This window comes from Simochromis diagramma, unplaced genomic scaffold, assembly GCF_900408965.1.
Source record: "Simochromis diagramma unplaced genomic scaffold, fSimDia1.1 OVJJ01000208.1, whole genome shotgun sequence".
NCBI lineage: Eukaryota > Metazoa > Chordata > Actinopteri > Cichliformes > Cichlidae > Simochromis > Simochromis diagramma.
In genome coordinates this window covers 2,582,737-2,600,956 of record NW_024386789.1, presented here as the reverse complement: position 1 = coordinate 2,600,956, position 18,220 = coordinate 2,582,737, and the positions used below count along the sequence as shown (strand labels likewise).

The following is an 18,220-nucleotide window of genomic DNA, read 5'->3' as shown; positions in this document are numbered from 1 at the left end:
CTGCAAAGCGTTCCCAAGTATAGCATCTTAGCATGCCATAGGTTTTTGTGCAATTTATTACAACCATCACCAGCAGCAATCAACTTTATTTGTGAAGTGTGCACATATTCTATTTTTATTTTTGTTTAGCAGTTCAAGACTGTGAAGCTTCAAACTCCCAAAAGTAAACAATATACAATAAAGCTTCATGTCGCGCCCAGTGTAATGATCCTGAATATAACGCAGGCTTAGGCATCTTCTGACCAGAAATGACCAAGACCTTGCTTTAATAGATTTGTTGAGATACAGGTTTCCTTATATTGGAAAAAAAAAAAAAAGGCAACATCATTGTGTTGTATATGACATTTTCTGCTTCTTGAAAATAGGTGGACAACAAAATGGTAGAGAACGGAGTACAGCAGCAGCTTCCACAAGCTAAGCTGATCACTGCACTGTAAGTACTCAAAAAAACAAAAACAAAAAAAAAAACACTCAACACAGATGACAAGTTGTATCTGTAACCATGGAAAGCAACTTGGATTTAAAACTAATATTGAAACTTAAGTTTGTATCATTTTTAAAAAAAAATGAAATGCCCTTGTTACAGAACTGTAATCCATTACTATTAGTTGAGTAATTGCAGGCAGACAGTTGTGAAGGCAATTCAAGTGGAACCAATTCAAATTTCACAGCACTGCAAGATAAAAAACATACAATGCAACTATATTAATCCAATTTCACTGACTCCTACCCTTATGGTAAATCTTGTGTGTGGTAGTAAATTATCTGTGGACATGCTGGCCGATTTTCCCTTCGTCTTTATTATTATCATTATTATCATTATAATAACCATTTCCTTGTACAAGATGAGTTGTACTAACAGGTCAAAATCCACTTTTTGTAATTGTAGGGGGGGAACCTTGTGTGTTGCCCTTTGAAACAGAGCTTTAAAAAGAGCTAATTTTGCTGGATTGTGGTAGGTAGTTGTATGTTAAAATGGACTTCTTGTCCAATTACTAAAAACAAACAAAACCCAAATATGGGAGGACAGAAGAATAAAACAATAACTTAAATAGAAGTGCGTTAAACACAACAGTTCTTGGAGCCCTTTGAAAAACCAAAAAAACAGGGTTGGAAAAGCAGAAACCCCACCCCAACAGAAAAAGGGGAGCAAAATGAACAGCTGTTATGGTAATACTAATATTCATCCATTGATTCACAGATGTATAGTTCACTCATATAGGTTGTATCCTTCCCTCCTTTACAAATATTTTTTTGTTTTCTGGTCAGTGGCCCCCCCACGTCTGTGAGCCGCGGCTTCCCTCTGTTTCAAGTCTATCTGAGGTGGGAGAGCAGTCTGTCTCAGTACACCTCCCCTCTTCCTCCTTTGCTGTTAGTGCCTGCTCCTCCTCTTTTTTCCTGCGCTCCAGCTCCCACTCTACAAACGTATCAAAGAGGCTGGGCCAAGCCTCGTCCTCGCTGTAGTTGCTCAGGTCGGGCCCAATCGCCTGGGTGAAGTTGAGGAACATGTTCCACGTGTCCCTTGAGATGCCCCGAATACCTGAGGGGTTCTCTGAAAGGAAGTCCAGCCAGCGCTCTAGGATCGGAGGTGTGTCCTGCGTGAAAACCAGCCGCCATAGGGCAATGGCAATTTCGCGCTGCAGCGAGCGCTGCCCCTCCTCGGCGTCCAGGCCAAACTGGAAGGTGAAGCGGTACAGGTCTTTGAAGTTCTCCTCACCCTGGGCCTCCAGCAACATGCAGGGGAACCGTGAACAGATGCCTTCGAGGCTGTCTGCTTGGATAGCCTTGCATCCTTCGACAAACTCCTTCCTGGTGATGCAAACACGAGAAGCGTGGACATCAGAATCACAATCACAATGACAATTTCCAGTCAAGATAAGCACCAGAAAAAAATCCATTTACTTTTCCACAGAGCCATATGAGCACAAGCAGACTGAATTAAGACCTAAATCTGCAGAAAATGTACAACAAAACATTGTGAAGACATGTCAGGCAATCACCAGGCTTTATCTTTAACACTACAAACATCAGTGACAAATCCCTGTACTATTTAAGAACACATTATCAAATTTATAGAAAACTTCATTCTTTCATTGCAGCTTTGAATAATATCACAGTCATTTCATGCTGAGAGCACTGACCCAGGCAGATATACCTCCTTTGACCTCTACAACAGTGCAGGCTTTTTTAAAACTCAAATGTAATATAAAGAGCTTCAGTAAGCATCAGATCACAAAGAAACATGTTGGGTACCAGAGTCTGGTACTGTCCAAAGCCTCTCAATAGAAAAGTGCTGAGTTCAAAATCTGGACGGACTAACGTATTCAACTGCAGACGATCTACTTCCCGTGTGTCCCTTGAGGACCAGCTTGAGACTTATACTTTTGAGAATGAGCGCATAACAGGAATAAATGATCGTCACCTTTAAAGAGCCGACTTGTTAAGGGAGAAAATCAAATTGAGATTTAGTGAGAGAAGACGGGACTTAGTCTGTCACATTTAGTTGCGATAAGGAGATCGTTATTAATCAAATATGTAAAATTCTACTCTGTCATATGTTGTTATAGCTGTAATTCTGTATTCTTTGACTTGTTATAGTATTTCTAAGCTGTTTTTATATATGTAAAAGGGTTAATAGGGACATATGCTAGGTATTAGGGGTGCAAAATATAGTGGTTAACAGCATGTGACAATCTTTGCCTAAAACATTTTATTTAAATAGCTTAAATAGGGGAACAGTATTAAATTCTCAACACATAAGCACATGCAGTTAAGAACCTTTTGACTTCCCCAAGGAAAATGCATAAAAAGTAACCAAGTGTGATCATAACTAGTCATTTTATCTTCCCATTTTTATTAACCCAGATGTTTATCATGCCCCAGATTTAATTCTTTGATGGTTATCACACCAGCCTTAAGAACACAGAGCCTGATCGTAGGTCATGTGAAGACTGTTCATCAGTTTGTCTTTATGACATGCAGCTTCCTGGAGATGAGTCAGTCTACTTACTAGTCTGCCAGCAGCTTGATGGCACACATTTAGATTGCGCTTTAGTCTTACTTACCAATTGAAGTGCTTTAAACCACAAGTCACATTCAACCAGTCATCCATACACTGATTTATCTTATACTGCACATCCACTGCTATTTTATAATCACCAATTAACCTAATGTGTGTGCGGGTCTGTGGGAGGAAACCCACACAGGCACAGGGAGAACGTGCAACTCCAGCAAATAGTGTTACACAGTACAGACGTGGAAATCTGTGTCAGGAGACTTGGACTGTCTCCCTTATTAGCCAGCATTAGGGACGAGCAATCATCTGTGTTTTGATACCATCATATTGTCATTAAAGGCGACTGCCAAATGGTGAGCTAATAGCAGCGGGTGGCAGCAAGCTTTCTCATCACTCATGCCGATGACTGGACGTCAGTATAACGAATCTCCAAGCTCAGTGGACAGCTCAGTGATGCACAATGTGTTTGCCTGCAACAATTTGGTTCGCCCTCACGCCTTTCATGGCTCACAGTAGTTGCAGGAGCCATACGGAGAATGGAGATTTGTCAGAATACACAAGGAACTCGTCAACTTTCGAGACAGAAAAGAGAGAACAAATGGGCTGCTTTAAATTAAGGAGAAGAGTTACATGAAATAGAAAAATAATCTGTGTTTTCACCTTTAACTCTTGACTCTAAATCTAATCTCCTATCAAGCATAGCACCAACAGCACTAATGCAGTAGTGTATCTGTAAAAAGCTACCTACTCAAGAAGCAAAGTGATCTTTTCTATAACGACTGCCTCACGCATGCTGTTTGCAAATCTGTGTTAGGAGGGTTTAAACGTTTGCCCAGGCTGTGAGTGGTTATTCCACCAATCCCTACATTGTTTTGAATGTAAACATAGCAAGGAGAGGGAAGGTTGCCAGCGCTCTGTGCTACTGCTATTGGGAGTTCACAATGGTACAACTTTTAAGAAAGAAAGAAAGACAGAAAGAAAGAAAGACAGAAAGAAAGAAAGAAAGAAAGAAAAAACTGCCTCTGTGGCTCACTGGCAATCACTGAATCAACCCAAGAAGAAACAATTCAGGAGAAGATACTGCAGGTCCTGAGCTATCTGAAGGGCATATCTATTCACCAAGAACAAACAGAAAAATCCATGAAAAGAAAGAACACTGGAGAAACATCAGCTGTCTGATCTAATCAATGACAACTTCTAAGATACTACTTTAAGAAAAGAAAAAAAACTTTATCACATTCCCTTATCATTCCCTCTGAAGCGCAACCCACTCTATATGTCCACATGATGAGATTATATTATATTATATTGACAGCAGCCGACGATGACGTAGTTGCTGCTACAACTAGAAGTAGCCAGCAGCCAACACTGTACTGTACCCTGCTGCAGTGATGGAAACTGCTGGCTGTCTGAGAACAGTTTTAATGTTTTTTAAATGGATAACAAGTTTGGAAGTATTAATCACACAGACTGAATGTGTTACTGTAATCAAATCCCACAGTAATCAAACTGTATATAATAGACAAGCAATAATACAGCGATTGTCCTCATTCCAGAGGGATCCCGCCTAACTTAATCACATGTTTCTGACAATGTGCTACAGAGAAGAAAAGGACTGGTTTCATGGAGGAACATTTCTTGGGAAATTTCATTTGAGATTTTAAAAGGAAAATTATTTTCTCACCCTTTTTGACCTTTATTTGCTTGACTTACAATGAAGAAAGATGTGAAACATGGTGAAACTAACTAACAGGAATGAGCTGTGACAAATAAATCTGACTTTTTAAAAAAATGTGGACTTGGGCAATCTTGTTTTAATGAGCATTTTCATCATCTAACACCTGTCAGACAAACAAATAAGAGCAACAGCTATGTGCTGTGGTACATCGGACAAAGATACATACTTATCAGTATCATTATAATCACACAGAAGTAATAACTGTGTAGTGGTCATGCTAGTTTATCCTGATTGACAAACATGGATAATGACGACACGCCCTGTTCTCCAAAACTCCACCTTACCTTGTAAACTTGCACATGGTTGCTGCTTGAAACTTCCAGGCAAGAACCAGGACACGAAACTCAGCCGGGTCAACGCACAGGTCATTACAAAACCTCTCCATGCCCTCTTCCAAGATGGCATCTTCCTGTTCATCTTTGTAACAGCAGAACAGCTCCTCAATGCGCTTGACCGACAGCCCGTCTCCATCCAGAAGCTCATCCTTGCGTGTGTCCCCTGCAGTGATGATGGGCGTCTCCACTGTGACCTCTAAAGGTTTGGTGCCATTTGACAGCTCATTGGTGGTTTTGCTACACTGGGTGCCAGGATCCTCTTTGTGGCTCCCGACACCACCAGCGCTGCCACCTTTCTTGTGGGACTTTCCTCCGCTTTCCTTATCTCCACTCTTGCTGCCGAGCGAGGATGTCGGATTCTTACACTTGGTGACACACTGGCCCATGTCTTCCTCCCGGTCCCTCGTCTGTCTTTCCTCCTCGCCTTCAGTCCCCGTCTGAACCACCTAGACGCCTCTTCTCTGGCCTCACAAGACGTCTCAACATACCCTCAAGCCTGAGGGGGAAGAACATTTATTAAGAATAAAAAGTTACACCCAGCAACTCTCAAAAAAAAAAATGTTAAAATGTGGATATTAGTACAGAGGAACACAGAAAATGTCAAGCTACCTCTGCTAAATCTACCACGATCCAAGTCTTCAATGGGAAGATTTAAAAACCCTGAAAAACAAAGCAAAACAAAAATAATCTATAGGCATGAATTCAATGCTTAAACATTGTTCGGGTTACCATAGAAACCTTGTCAAAAGTAGTACAAGAGGAGTATCACCCTTAACCACAGAAGCCTACCGGTGGGTTATGTGTTAAGTCAGAAGACCTATATAACTTATATGACGGCTGTAGGAGCTTTTCTTGGTATTACCATAGAGTTAGCTATAGCTAATTAAAATGGGAATACAATTGTATAAATATTGTGATACAAATAACTGCATTTATAGGTCATCTTCTGTGCCGTGTTCACATAAACGGCGTGTGTGTGTGTGTGTGTGTGTGTGTGTGTGTGTGTGTGTGTGTGTGTGTGTGTGTGTGTGTATAGGGGGGGGGTTCTCTTTGAACAGAGGAAGTTTTACCTCCTTTTATACTAAGCAGTAGATTATTGCACAATATTGCTTCTTCATTCTCTACTAGCAATAATGAAAGCAGATGAAAAATAAAAACACTGAAAACACCAAACATGGACCAAGAATACAGGGGTACTATGGTTATCCATGTCTTTTTTTAGGATTTTACAGCAACATATGTTAATTACACTGGCTCTATATAGTTAGGATTTTTTTATACTAATATTTTGCATCTTGCAAGTTAGCATACAGGACTTTCTAGGTTTTCTAAAGGACTAACAAGTAAAATGTGGCAAAAACACAAAAGGCATACAAGATTATGAGATACTGACCAAGTTGCAACTAAACTGGAGTTTACATTAATCAAACTAAAGCTTGCTTTGTAAACTGCTTTCTCTACCTACCCATTTAACTTAAAAAATGTTTCTTTGATGAATGCATGTTAATAAAATTAATCAGTCAGACGGAAAAACATGAGGTGATCATGTGTCTGATAACTAATAAAATAGCTGACTTACAATCCTTCAGATGGCATTGTCTTTCTACTGAGCTCCATCATTGTGACCTTGCCATCCACAATGCTGAAAAGACACATTATCTTGTCATCATAAGCAGAAAGCGATAGCTCATCATTTCCAAACCTGCAGGTCTATTTTGGTCAACATGCTATTAATATGTAATTTGAGGACTTGCAAAGAGTGTGCCTTATTTCAGGATTTTTCATTTACTTGTTTATAACTGCAAATAAGTTAGCTATGTTGCATACTGTGAACTGTGAAAAGCTGAGCTTTGACACCGTTGGTTTTAAGGAACTACATCTCAAAAGGGCCGCAATATTCCAGTTTGTGATGTAAAAGCCACAACTTCAGGAAACTTCTTAAACCAACTTCTACCTTTTGCAGTGATCACTGACCTAACAGTGATACGACCCTTGACTTCATATTTAATGCATGCATTCAACATCAGGGCAAAAAGCCAGTCCTGATCAATACATGGGGCATGTAGGGGCAAATCTCTCTCAGGTCTGCTGTGGCCAAGTTCATCTAACTAAGCTCAGATGGCCGTCTGAATTTATATTCATTAAATTTTGTTTATTTGGCCAAATATAATCCGCAATAAGCTGGCACTGGAGTTAGTAAACACTAAGCAGCATAGTGACCTATACAGCCAGTAGTTTAACCAGATTATTAGCTCGTCCCGAGGTGAACTGGAATACGACTGTGTTACATATGCAACACTGTTATATCGATATATCCTCAGCGGCCCTTTACCAACATCTACAATAATATCATTTCAATCAAGTTAACGTTTGTTGGGAGGGTGAGTATAACAACACAAGTACAACACTCAAAAATATAGTGTAAACCGCCATTAAATAATCACCCGCACCTCGGACTTTTAACTATTACACACAAATTCAGATGGCAGTCGTTGTTAAGCTGCTATTGAGCCACATTAGATCACCGCACCGGGCCATTTAACAGCTCCATCCCAACTGCCCGGCCCTGGCGACGTCGTCATAGCTAGCTAGCATCAGCTCGATTAACTAAAAGTTAGCTCTCGGCTATGCTAGGTGTTTTTCGATTAAGACATCAAGAAATAACAAAATTATCACCGTAAAAAACTTACCTTTAGGGGAAAACACATTCGGTCGAGTGTGGATGTACATCACTTTGTGAATGGCTGAAGAAATTAAGTAGTTAAAGAAGTTAGCCAAAAAATACGAACTGAAGCAAACTCGTCGCGTTAACTCAGATTGCTAGCTAACTAGCTAGCAGCTGATCACAAAAAAAAAACTTCCACATCAATGTTGAATTCTGTTCCACGCTTAGAAAATAAATAAGTAACAAGCTAGCAACTAGCTTTAGAGTCCATCTTCAGTTGTGTTCGCTGTTAGGTGTGAGTTAAAACGCCAGCTCGGACTAAAGCACCCAATTTCTTTGTGCTTCCCCCTTTTAGTCATTGAGTGGAGCTACATTATGGACATTTTCCTGCATCACTTCCTCCCTGCCTACAAGCACCCAACAGCTGATCCTCGCGTCTGCGACGCTAACGTACATCCTTTTATTTTAACCAATTGATGGAAGTATTCATATGACAAGGTAAAAAGTCGATGTTTTGTAGATCACAGTAATATCCAAAATGAAAAATGACTCAAAAACCCCACTGTAAATTAATTACAATCGCTCATACACATTGAACTGTAGAGGTGTTTATATTAATTTCTGCCTTATTTCTACTTTTTATCCACTAACAAGTGAAACAAATACAACTTTGACTAAAAGTATATGAACTCTTTTATGTTTGTGTTTATTATTTAGCTTCTTCCCGATTAGCCATGAGTAAGCGTCATCATTAGGCGACTGTCCTAGCAAGCGGCTGGTAAATTAGCTTCTTCTTCAGACACAGACGGTATGTCAATTCTTCGTTTGTGGTGTTAATTAAAGTATGATTCGCGACAATTCGAATTCAAGTTGTTAATGTGACAGGCAGTAACGTTGCCTTTAATTTAATGTCCCTGTCTTTGTACGTTTAGGTCAGTCACAATAAGAGCTAGCTTCAAGGTTGCAATTGATGCTAAAACATCAGTGAGTACAAATAACGAGAATGGTTTTATTTAATATACAACGTAATTCAGTCTGCGCGCATACTAGAACATACAGTTAATACCTCTCCGTCAGTCATGTAACAGTTTGTTTAATAACTCAGTGTTGATTTTAGTGGCATCTAGCGTTGAATATGGCTATTATATTTAACTATAATTTAAAAATCTAAAACTACAGTACTGTGCAAGTCTTTTCTTTATATTTTGCAAGGAAAATTGAAAATCATTTATATAATAGAAATACAGTATATAAGGCTAAACCGAGTTTTGCAGGCCTTGAAGGTCAATATTTGATATGACCGCCTTTATTCTTCAACACAACAACATCCTGAAGTCAGCTTTCTTGCCATTTTATTAAGTCGTCTCCAGGAATAGTTCTCCAGGCGTCTTGAAAGACATTCAAATCTCTTTTGTTTTGTTTTTATTTTCTGTTCACCACACTGTTTCAGTCATGTTGAGGTCCATGCTCCAGAGGCCAATCCATAGCATTTCACAGAGAGCTGTAGACACTCACTGTCATTGTTCTCTACTGACCTCCTTTGTACATAGAGTAACAATGATTTGTAAATGAATTTGCAAATTTGGATTCCTCTCCATTAAGCTCTGTTGCCACTGATTTTTCAATCCAGTTCTTGTGTAATTTGGCATACCCCAGGCTTCTTGAGACCATTTTTAATGTGGCTTCAGTGAACAGTTGATGGATCGACTAATGGGCCAGATGCATCTCTCAGGTCCTCTGTCTGGTCTTTCCTGGATTTTTTTTTTCCCTATTTCTTAAGGACGTGACATTCAGGTACTGTTCACCTGCTCTAGATAATTTGTAAGGGATATTTTCATCCTACACCAATTTAGTTTCCTCAATTTTTTAAGGACCCTTTGGACACCATGGAGAGCTATGCCAAGTTTTCAGCTAATCGCATTGCATTAACAAGGTGATTTCAGGGAATCACCTTGTTAATGCAAAGATGCTGTGTTATCTTTGACATTCTTATTGGATTAAACTCAAGACTTTTGCACAGTACTGGAAAGATGTTCATATATTCATTTACTAATTGCTTGATTAGCATGCACATTATTGTTATGGTTCTCATTATAACGCACTTCATGTCTTAATTGTGCAGTAAAGCTCTTAATTAAAGTCCTAGTAGTTAAAGAAAAGAGCAATAAGTAATGTCACATCTAGCTAACTAACCACCAGTGGTATAATTGAGTAATAAAGGCTGTAAGTAAAGAGCATCCATCCATCTTCAGCTTATCTAATTCAGGGGCACAATGTGGGGGACGGAACACAAACAGATAATGCAGTAAAAACTTTATTTTGCAGGTATCTTTTGTTTTTTTCCTCAGATTCGGAGCCCCGATGACTGCCTCCACCCGTACCACTGTGCTGTCGCTGTACATGCGTGTTTTTCGCATTGCCCGAACCTGGCAAGCACAGAGTGGTGTTGCGAGTGACACGGAGACAGAGAGGAAGTACATACTGCAGGAGGCTCGCACTCTGTTCAGACGGAACCAAAAGGTGTGAACGACACTCTGCTCTCTAATATGCATTTTTTAAAAATGGCTTTATAGCATCTTTAAGACTTTGTGTGTTGTTTTGTTTTTCAGCTCACAGAACAAGAATCAATAAGAAAGTGTATAGAGGAATGTGAAGCAAGGATAGAAATCGGTAAGAATGGAGAAAAGCAGCAAGTTGTTGTTTTTTATGTAGTGTGCATGTCAAAAGGCCACAATAGTAGCAACACCATTTTTTGATTTTCATGTTTCTCAGGGAAATATACTGATAGTATGTAACCTTTCTAATTCAGTTGTATCAGTGATTTTGGGATGTCTTCAGCCTGAAAGCATGCAGAATGGTGTTGTTGACTGAATGTACTGAAACATCTGACGTGCACAGACATTCTGAAAATGTTAACAATAATCCAGAGCCGCATTTACACAACTCTTACACATCACACACTGAGTCTTTGTCAGTTGAAAGGTTTTCAGCATGTCAAGCGTGAGTAAGCAGCAAAACTGACCTGATCACCTGAATGATTTGGATTAAAAAAAAAAATCGTGGTTGAAACTGCAGAGAAAAAATAACAATACAAGCCTGCAGTAACAGCATGAGAAAAGTGCTATGTTGTGCTCTTACATACTTACCCAAACAATGATTTTTCTTGGCTTTTATTTTATAATTTGTTTATAGTTTGATGTAACGTTGTCACTGACACGTTGTTATTTTTTTAAATTTTTTTTAAAGGTCTTCATTACAGAAACCCATATCCAAGAGCTGTAAGTAATTACCCTTTATTAGACCATAATGGGTCATGTTGTTTTGGGGGGATTTTATTTGCATACTCTGTGTGTGTTGCAGACGTATCTACCACCCATGGGACTGGCAACTCAGAAGGGCAGGAAGCTACGAGCACAGCAGCGCCTGAGGAAACAGGCCAAACCAATTTACTTACAGTCACATGATGAGACCTGATGCTCGACATCCCCGATCTTTGTCAAGAGTTCAAGTTACCAAGGAGAGAAAACTAGAGAGCTGTTGCAGTCGAGATGCTGCAAGCACTCAATGATGCAGAAACGCACGTCATTCAGGATAAAGCCACTTTTCATTGTATTTTCTTTTTCAAAACACAATCATGAGTTGTAACTGTAGGTGAAGAGTGTCAGATTCCTTTCAGCTCAGGGAAGCTCCCACTGTACCACTTTTTAATGTCATACAAGTTTGTATATTTTATTTATTGTTGAGTTCATTTGATTAATAAAATTGTCTCAATGTGGAGGATTTCCAGACTCTTTTAAACTCACTGTCAGAAATCATGAAATTCACTAAATATTCTCTAATAAGCAATTTTGTTAGGACCATATATTTTTTAGCTTTTAATTTAGTTAATGAAAAATTAAACAAAAGGTGATTAAAGCACTTGTCAGATTGTACTTTCACAAGCATTGTATCCCCTATCTCTGTTTCCTTATGGCAGTACAGGATCAATTTATACATCGGTCTCTATTTCTCTAGAATTTTAGAGCTTTGTTGTGGTTCAGTATGGTTTCCTCTGACCCAGTTTGTGCAGCTGTATCTCAAATCTCGTAAAAAACCCAGAATGCTATGAGAGCAGTTTGCTTTGATATGTTTTATTTACCTCGAGCCCCCCATAATAATGACACAGAGAATACAGAGAAAGAACAGCTCGGGGCGTGCATCGCTTTCAGTTCCATTTGGGGATAACTCGCATATTGATTATAGTGGCAACGACCTGCAGGTGGGGTCAGTGATCCATGTCTAATATGACTCATGTTATTGTTGACTGAATACTGAGTCATTTTTCAGCACAGGCTAAAGAGCATTCGCTCTCCCTGTAAAGTGATCACAAATATTCTGCTCTATTTAAAAGTTTACTTGCTCTGATCACTGAACACCTCTCATTCACGGACAGCAGGTATTATGCATAGTGACCCATGTGCAATTTATAAAATACACTAAATGCACAATAAAGGATGAAATTGTGATTTGAATTAATAAACCAAGAAAGCCAATTAACTTTACAGCAAACAATCAATGTTTTTATCAATAAGAGGAAACTTGTTCATCTTTAAAAGGGAAAATATTTCTGTGTTATGGTGGTGTGAAAAAGTGTTTGCATCCTTCCTGATTTCCTATTTTTTGAATGCTTGTCACATGTAAATTATTTTAGATCATCATAGATAACATAAGTAAACAAAATGCAGTTTGTAAATGAAGTTGTTTATTATTAAAAGGGAAAAATATCCATACCCACATGGCCCTGTGTGAAAAAGGGATTGCCCCCTTAACCTAATAACCGGTTGGGCCCCCCTTAGCAGCAACAACTGCAATCAGGCATTTGCAATAACTGACAAGGAGTCTTTTACAGCGCTGTGGAGGAATTTTGGCCCATTCATCTTTGCAGAATTGTAATTCAGCCACACTGGAGGGTTTTCGAGCATGAACCGCCTTTTTAAGGTCATGCCACAGTATCTCAATCAGATTCAGGTCAGGACTTTGACGAGGCCACTCCAAAGGCTTCATTTTGTTTTTCTTCAGCTATTCAGAGGTGGGCTTGATGGTGTGTTTTGTATCATCATCCTGCTGCAGAACCCAGATGCCCTTCAGCCTGAGGTCACAAACAGATGACCAGACATTCACCTTCAAGATGTTTTGATAGACAGAAGAATTCCAGGTTCAGAGGCAGCAAAACAGCCCCAGACGTTCACACTACCACCACACTTTACTATTGGTATGACATTCCTTTTCTGAAATGCTGTGTTAGTTTTATGCCACATGTAACGGGACTCAAACCTTCCAAAAAGTTCTGCTTTTGTGTTGCTTTTTTTGAGATCTCTTCAGTTTGTCAGAAAGGTTTTATTTAGGTGATTTCTTAATTCAGCAGGTCTGGCAGTAATCAGGTGGCAGTGAAACCGAACTCAACTTTGCAAAATATGTAGTTAATCACAGTTAACCAATGTTTTTACAAGGTGGAGTCAATCCCATTTTCACACAGGGCCATGAAAGTTGATTTTTTCTCCTCCTTAACAATGAACACGTTTATTTAGAAACTGCATTTTGTGTTTACTTGTGTTATTTTTGTCTAATATTTAAATTTCTTTGATGATGTAAAACATTTAAGTGTAACGAGCATATAAAAATAGGAAATCAGGAAGGAGGCAAACACTTTTTCACACCACTGTAAATATAGGGTCATTAAGTTCTATGACTGATGAGCCACTACAGTAACTTGGTACACTTCAGTGTGCTGGCTGGAGCCCAAAAGTACTTGAAAAGCCCTCTGTAGCTGATCTATTCTGTGGGGACCAGAGTACATTTTTATGTTTTGCCCCACTTTCCTGAAGGAAGTGTAAGAAAAAAAAAAATCAAAAAATGTAGATCAGCAAACATGCCCTCTGGTAATCTCAGTGGGGCATGCACTTACAGTTCAGTATTTTTCTCTGGTGATACCGTGCTGTGTGACGTTGAGCTGTATCATACTTTATCAGTCCTTTTCAGTCACCCTGTGGACTGGGTCACCTTGACTATAAAATGCCTGTTCTCTTTTAAGACAGTTAGAGGTCATTCTGCTTATCCTCTAGTGTCACATTAGCCCGCATGCAGCCACAGGATGGAGCTCAGTGAACACCAAATTAAGGGAAGTGTGCAAGTGCTTTTGGGTGACGTCAGTTGAGCGGCTGACACATGAGGGTACAACCTCAGGCTGTGGCGTTGGCGTATTTAGAAGTGAACAGAGCCCTTGTAGGTTTAAATAGCTTTGGTTCAAACATAGAGGTACATAGCCCCGTCCCCAAACCCTCGGGGAAAGAAAAAGAGTGGGTTTCAGTCACATGGACCCAGTTTGTGACGCACGCGGAAAATAAGGTTTGTAAAGGAAACCTCAAGGGAGATTGCCTGTAAAGTAATCTCTTAAATAATGGGGGTCAGACAAGGAGACAGTGGTAAGATGAGCCTGTAACAACATCACAATTAACTAAACAAGGCTCTCTACAAAAAGTCAAACCTGCCAATAAGTGTGGGCGTTAAAATGTGATCATGATTGTGTGGATGACTGATGGTTGATTTAGGAAACAACAGAAGTGAATTAAAGCGAACCATATTCAAATGAAGAAATTGTAAATATTTCAAGCTCATTACATACAATATTTTTTGAAACCATGAGAAAGGGCGCACCGAGATGACTCTCCCCCCTTAACAAATTTAATAGAAGAGACACTGTGCAAAGTGAAATTAAACTCCAAACTAGGAAAGCACCGAAACTGATCTCTTTATCCACCAGGGGTCAGCCACACTTAATCCTTAATTCTTGTGCAGCTCAGCGAGTTCATTCATAAGAAATTTGACCTAGCTTTACCCGATTTAGTGGACCACAGTCAAGGTACAAGTGCCAGAATTGTTCAGGTAACACAAACTCTGTGATCTTTATACAAAAATCAGCTTGGTTATGATTAAATTCAGTCCGACTCACAAATAAAACATTTCACAAGAACCTGCAAACAGATGCTCTCTGATGAGGAATTCATTACCACTTCAGACTGAAATAAGACTGATGCATTTGTTTAATTTGTGGGATTATTGCTTCTTTCTTCAAACAGTGTTACCTGAGTGACAAAGTACTGTCCCTGTAATCCTTTTCTGCATGGCTTTATCAGTCTCTCACATAATTGGGGTGTAATTTTGGCCCACTCGTCTTTACAATATTGCTTCAGTTCATTGAGGTTTGGGAACTTTAATTCATACACAGCTGTCTTAACTGGAGGTCTGGACTTTGGCTGCTCCATTACAACACCTTGATTCTTTTCGTTTTCAGCCATTCAGCTGTACGTTTGCTGCTGTGATTGCATCACAGATCCAGATGTATGACCCGGATTTGGCCAAGCTTTAGCTGCCGGACAGATGGCCTCACATTTGATTCTGGAATATTTTGGTATACAGAGGATTTCATGGTCAACTCAATGACAGCAAGGCGCTGTTGCTGCAAAACAAGCTCAAATAATTAGCTCTCCACTACCGTGCGGACATTTAGTGGGAGGTGTTTTGTGCCGATGTGCTATTTTTAGACTTTGCCTTTGATTCACATACACCCCCCCCCCCATGGGGATCCTTAGAGTTTCATTTTATCTAATGAGTAGACTTTATGTAGACAAACAGTTACTTTCAGGGTGCTGAGAACTTTTTCTCAGGGGCATTTTTTCCACTTTCCCAATAGTTACTACAGACAATCAATAAGCATTCTCATGAGGGTCTAAAACAACACCAGCTAACTATCAGGCACTAAAACAGGGAAGGAATAGAACTGAATGTAAACCATAAGCAAGTAAATTAAGTGATAATGCCATAGAGTATCTACAGACTGGTTTTCAGCAAAAATGTTAACTCAGAAATAAACATTGTAACCAACATAAGAAAACCTTCAACCTACAAATTCCAAACCTGTTGTACGACCCATTTTAGCAGCACTAAAAAGTGGAACAAAGAAAAAAAGTGGTTCTTATTAAAGGTTGTCTGGTGTAAATATAGATATTTAGAGATTCACCTGAGAACGGTGTCATTGCTTCAGTACCAGAAGAATACATGAGCTCCAGAAAGAGGCAAGTGATCCATCACAGAACCCCTTTCAGCCCTTCAGTCGGCGTGCATTATTTAGGGGTTTCAGAGAGACCCTGGGGGAAATATGGTGCGAGAAACAGTGGGAGCAGGAAAAGGGGAAATGATAGGGTAAAGAATAATGCAGGAGGTGGAGATCTAATGTTGTATTTAAGGGCCTACGATAAAGGTAATTAGATGCTTGTAAATGGGGAAATCTATCTCCTCGTCTTACTTTGTTAACCTGCCTTGATGCTTTGGTGCGGATCACATTATCTGCCGTCCCGACAACACTTGAACCGTCATTAAATAAATATCAAGCTTGTTTTCACTTTACAAACGTAGTCAAAACACACGAGTTAAGGTGAATTCAGCTGCGCCACTTTAATGGCAGGTCATCTCTTCTGAGGTTTATAAGGAGAGACACTACTGAGCTTAACATGCTGACTTACTGAGCGCTATTTAACTGACTTCTTTTATATAACGCTTCAGCATTTGCTGCTCAGCTGCAACTGCTTTTGTCGCTTTTGTTGTGGTGGTCTCTGAATCAAAAAGTAGATTTGCGGATGTCGTTGTGCATTTGATTTGATTTAAGTCATTCTGCGCATCACAAATGTGCAGCTTGATAAACCTACAGAGACTGTGTGATGCTTTCATGTCATGGGTTTCTCTTCCTCAATAATATTCTACACTCTGTTTATCAAATATTAGAAATGATAAGACAACATCTACATACTTATACCCATATGTATGGTGCAGAGAGTGCAGTAGTTTATGGCTAAATGAAAGTAATTTCCTCAAAGTTTTACATATGCACGCCACATCTTATGGCTTTTTTTTTTTTGCATGTAATCATTATTAGCTTCCATTTGAAACATTAACAATGGAGACCTTTCTGCAGATAATGAGATCTTAGCTTTGTCACGGCATATCAAAGTGTTTTAAAATGTATCATTAAAGTCATCTTTGAATTTAACAGACAGTGTGGGGGGAAAAAAGCCTGAGGTAAACCTTCAATGAAGACCATTTATCAGTGAGAGGTGTCAGTCTGGTACAGACTTGGTATTTTCATTTAACGTCTTACAGAGCGACACAATATGTACAATAAAGAGATGAGATGTTCTGTCATGACGAAGCATTTAATTGGCTTTTCATGTTGTCACAGACTTTTGTCTCATTTCCAGCTCTCTTGCTCACTCCGGTCCCACTCGCTCTTTGTGTTTCTCTTGGCTTTTGTTTGGACGATACGTTTCATATTGTCTCTGCTCATTGGGTAGCTACTTTGCGATCAGAGGAGGCGGAATGAGGTGTGTGTGGGTTGACTCGAGTAGTGTAGTGAGTATTGCTGAATGCCTGCAGCGCGGCGAGTGCAGACGATGCTCGTTTAGACCATCTATGAGCACGCCTTGAGAAGGGTGTGTGAGGGGAACGCGACTGCAAGTAAAGGTGGAAATAGGGGTGAGTGGGTGATGATTGGATATTGAAGAAATTGGTGAATATAAACACCTCATATATTGTGGCAGAACATCTCATCATGGATGAGCTAAGTGCACTGAGGACCACTGCTTGCTGAGGGCCATGATTGTGTCCATGACTACAATAACAGAGAGCAGAGCACAAACCTGAGAGTGCTTTATATTATTTGCTAACCAGTCATGTGCCCACAAATGTCAACCAGTGCCCTGTAGAGGTGTTTAACAATGACTGTATGTGCCAGGATCCAACTTTAGTGTTGGGTCACAGGCTGACTGGCTCTGAGTAACTTGAAGAAGCCATCAAATATTTAGCTGGCACCCTTTTCATGATCATGGGTATGTAAACAAACATATTATCTGTGTGATTGACACACGATCTGTTGGCCTGGAACCATAACGAAAACCTAGATCGGCCCTTTTAGTGCAAAAGCAAAAGAGGGTCACAGAGAAGGATTAACTCTCAAATTAATTTTCACAAGATTTGATCAGACCACTGGGAATGTCACGGGGACACTCGGAAGGGCACGTTTTTGTTAAGTGATCAAACTCCTGACTGAACATAATTAGTTCTGAGAGATAAATAAGAATATGAAAGACAAATCTGCTTCACTTCTGCACGTTGCTGCTGATGCTGTTTTTTTTTAGGGCACCCTATCTGCCCAAAAATGTACGCTCATTTTGCATTCTTTGGCCCATTATGCCATTCTGCCACGCTCCATTCATGCTGCTTTACACAAAAGACCACTTACTGCAGCATAACACGTTGATAAAGTTCAATTAAAGTGATTGAACACAATAATTTTAATTGTGGGAAATGCATGAAGGTGGATGGAAAACTCATTAAAGGCGGTGGATGAATAATGGAGGAGGGTGTGTTGGTGTTGT

At 39.6% G+C, this 18,220-nt stretch overlaps 2 protein-coding genes across 8 annotated transcripts; one reads left to right on the top strand and one right to left on the bottom strand.

The window, feature by feature from the left end:
• Window positions 1–550: 550 nt before the first annotated feature.
• On the bottom strand, window positions 551–8,149 carry dcun1d3 (defective in cullin neddylation 1 domain containing 3). Of its 2 annotated transcripts, XM_040023356.1 has the most exons (5): window positions 7,780–8,149; window positions 6,669–6,731; window positions 5,699–5,749; window positions 5,039–5,585; window positions 551–1,809 (listed from the first exon to the last, which is right to left on the bottom strand). In XM_040023356.1, exons 4-5 carry the CDS (start codon window positions 5,473–5,475, stop codon window positions 1,266–1,268), a joined length of 981 nt encoding a protein of 326 aa, XP_039879290.1. In that variant the 5' UTR covers window positions 5,476–5,585; window positions 5,699–5,749; window positions 6,669–6,731; window positions 7,780–8,149; the 3' UTR covers window positions 551–1,265. The 2 variants fall into 2 exon arrangements, with proteins under 2 accessions (XP_039879290.1, XP_039879291.1); XM_040023357.1 differs by lacking the exon at window positions 6,669–6,731.
• A 292-nt stretch (window positions 8,150–8,441) lies between these two features.
• lyrm1 (LYR motif containing 1) lies at window positions 8,442–11,531 on the top strand. Of its 6 annotated transcripts, none has more exons than XM_040023358.1 (6): window positions 8,498–8,562; window positions 8,687–8,738; window positions 10,103–10,274; window positions 10,364–10,424; window positions 11,001–11,032; window positions 11,115–11,531. In XM_040023358.1, the coding sequence occupies exons 2-6, from the start codon at window positions 8,725–8,727 to the stop codon at window positions 11,226–11,228; spliced, it is 393 nt and encodes a 130-aa protein (XP_039879292.1). In that variant the 5' UTR covers window positions 8,498–8,562; window positions 8,687–8,724; the 3' UTR covers window positions 11,229–11,531. The 6 variants fall into 6 exon arrangements, with proteins under 6 accessions (XP_039879295.1, XP_039879294.1, XP_039879292.1 ...); XM_040023362.1 differs by having other exon boundaries at window positions 8,525–8,562; window positions 10,080–10,274; XM_040023361.1 differs by lacking the exon at window positions 8,687–8,738 and having other exon boundaries at window positions 8,442–8,562.
• The last annotated feature ends 6,689 nt before the right edge of the window (window positions 11,532–18,220 follow it).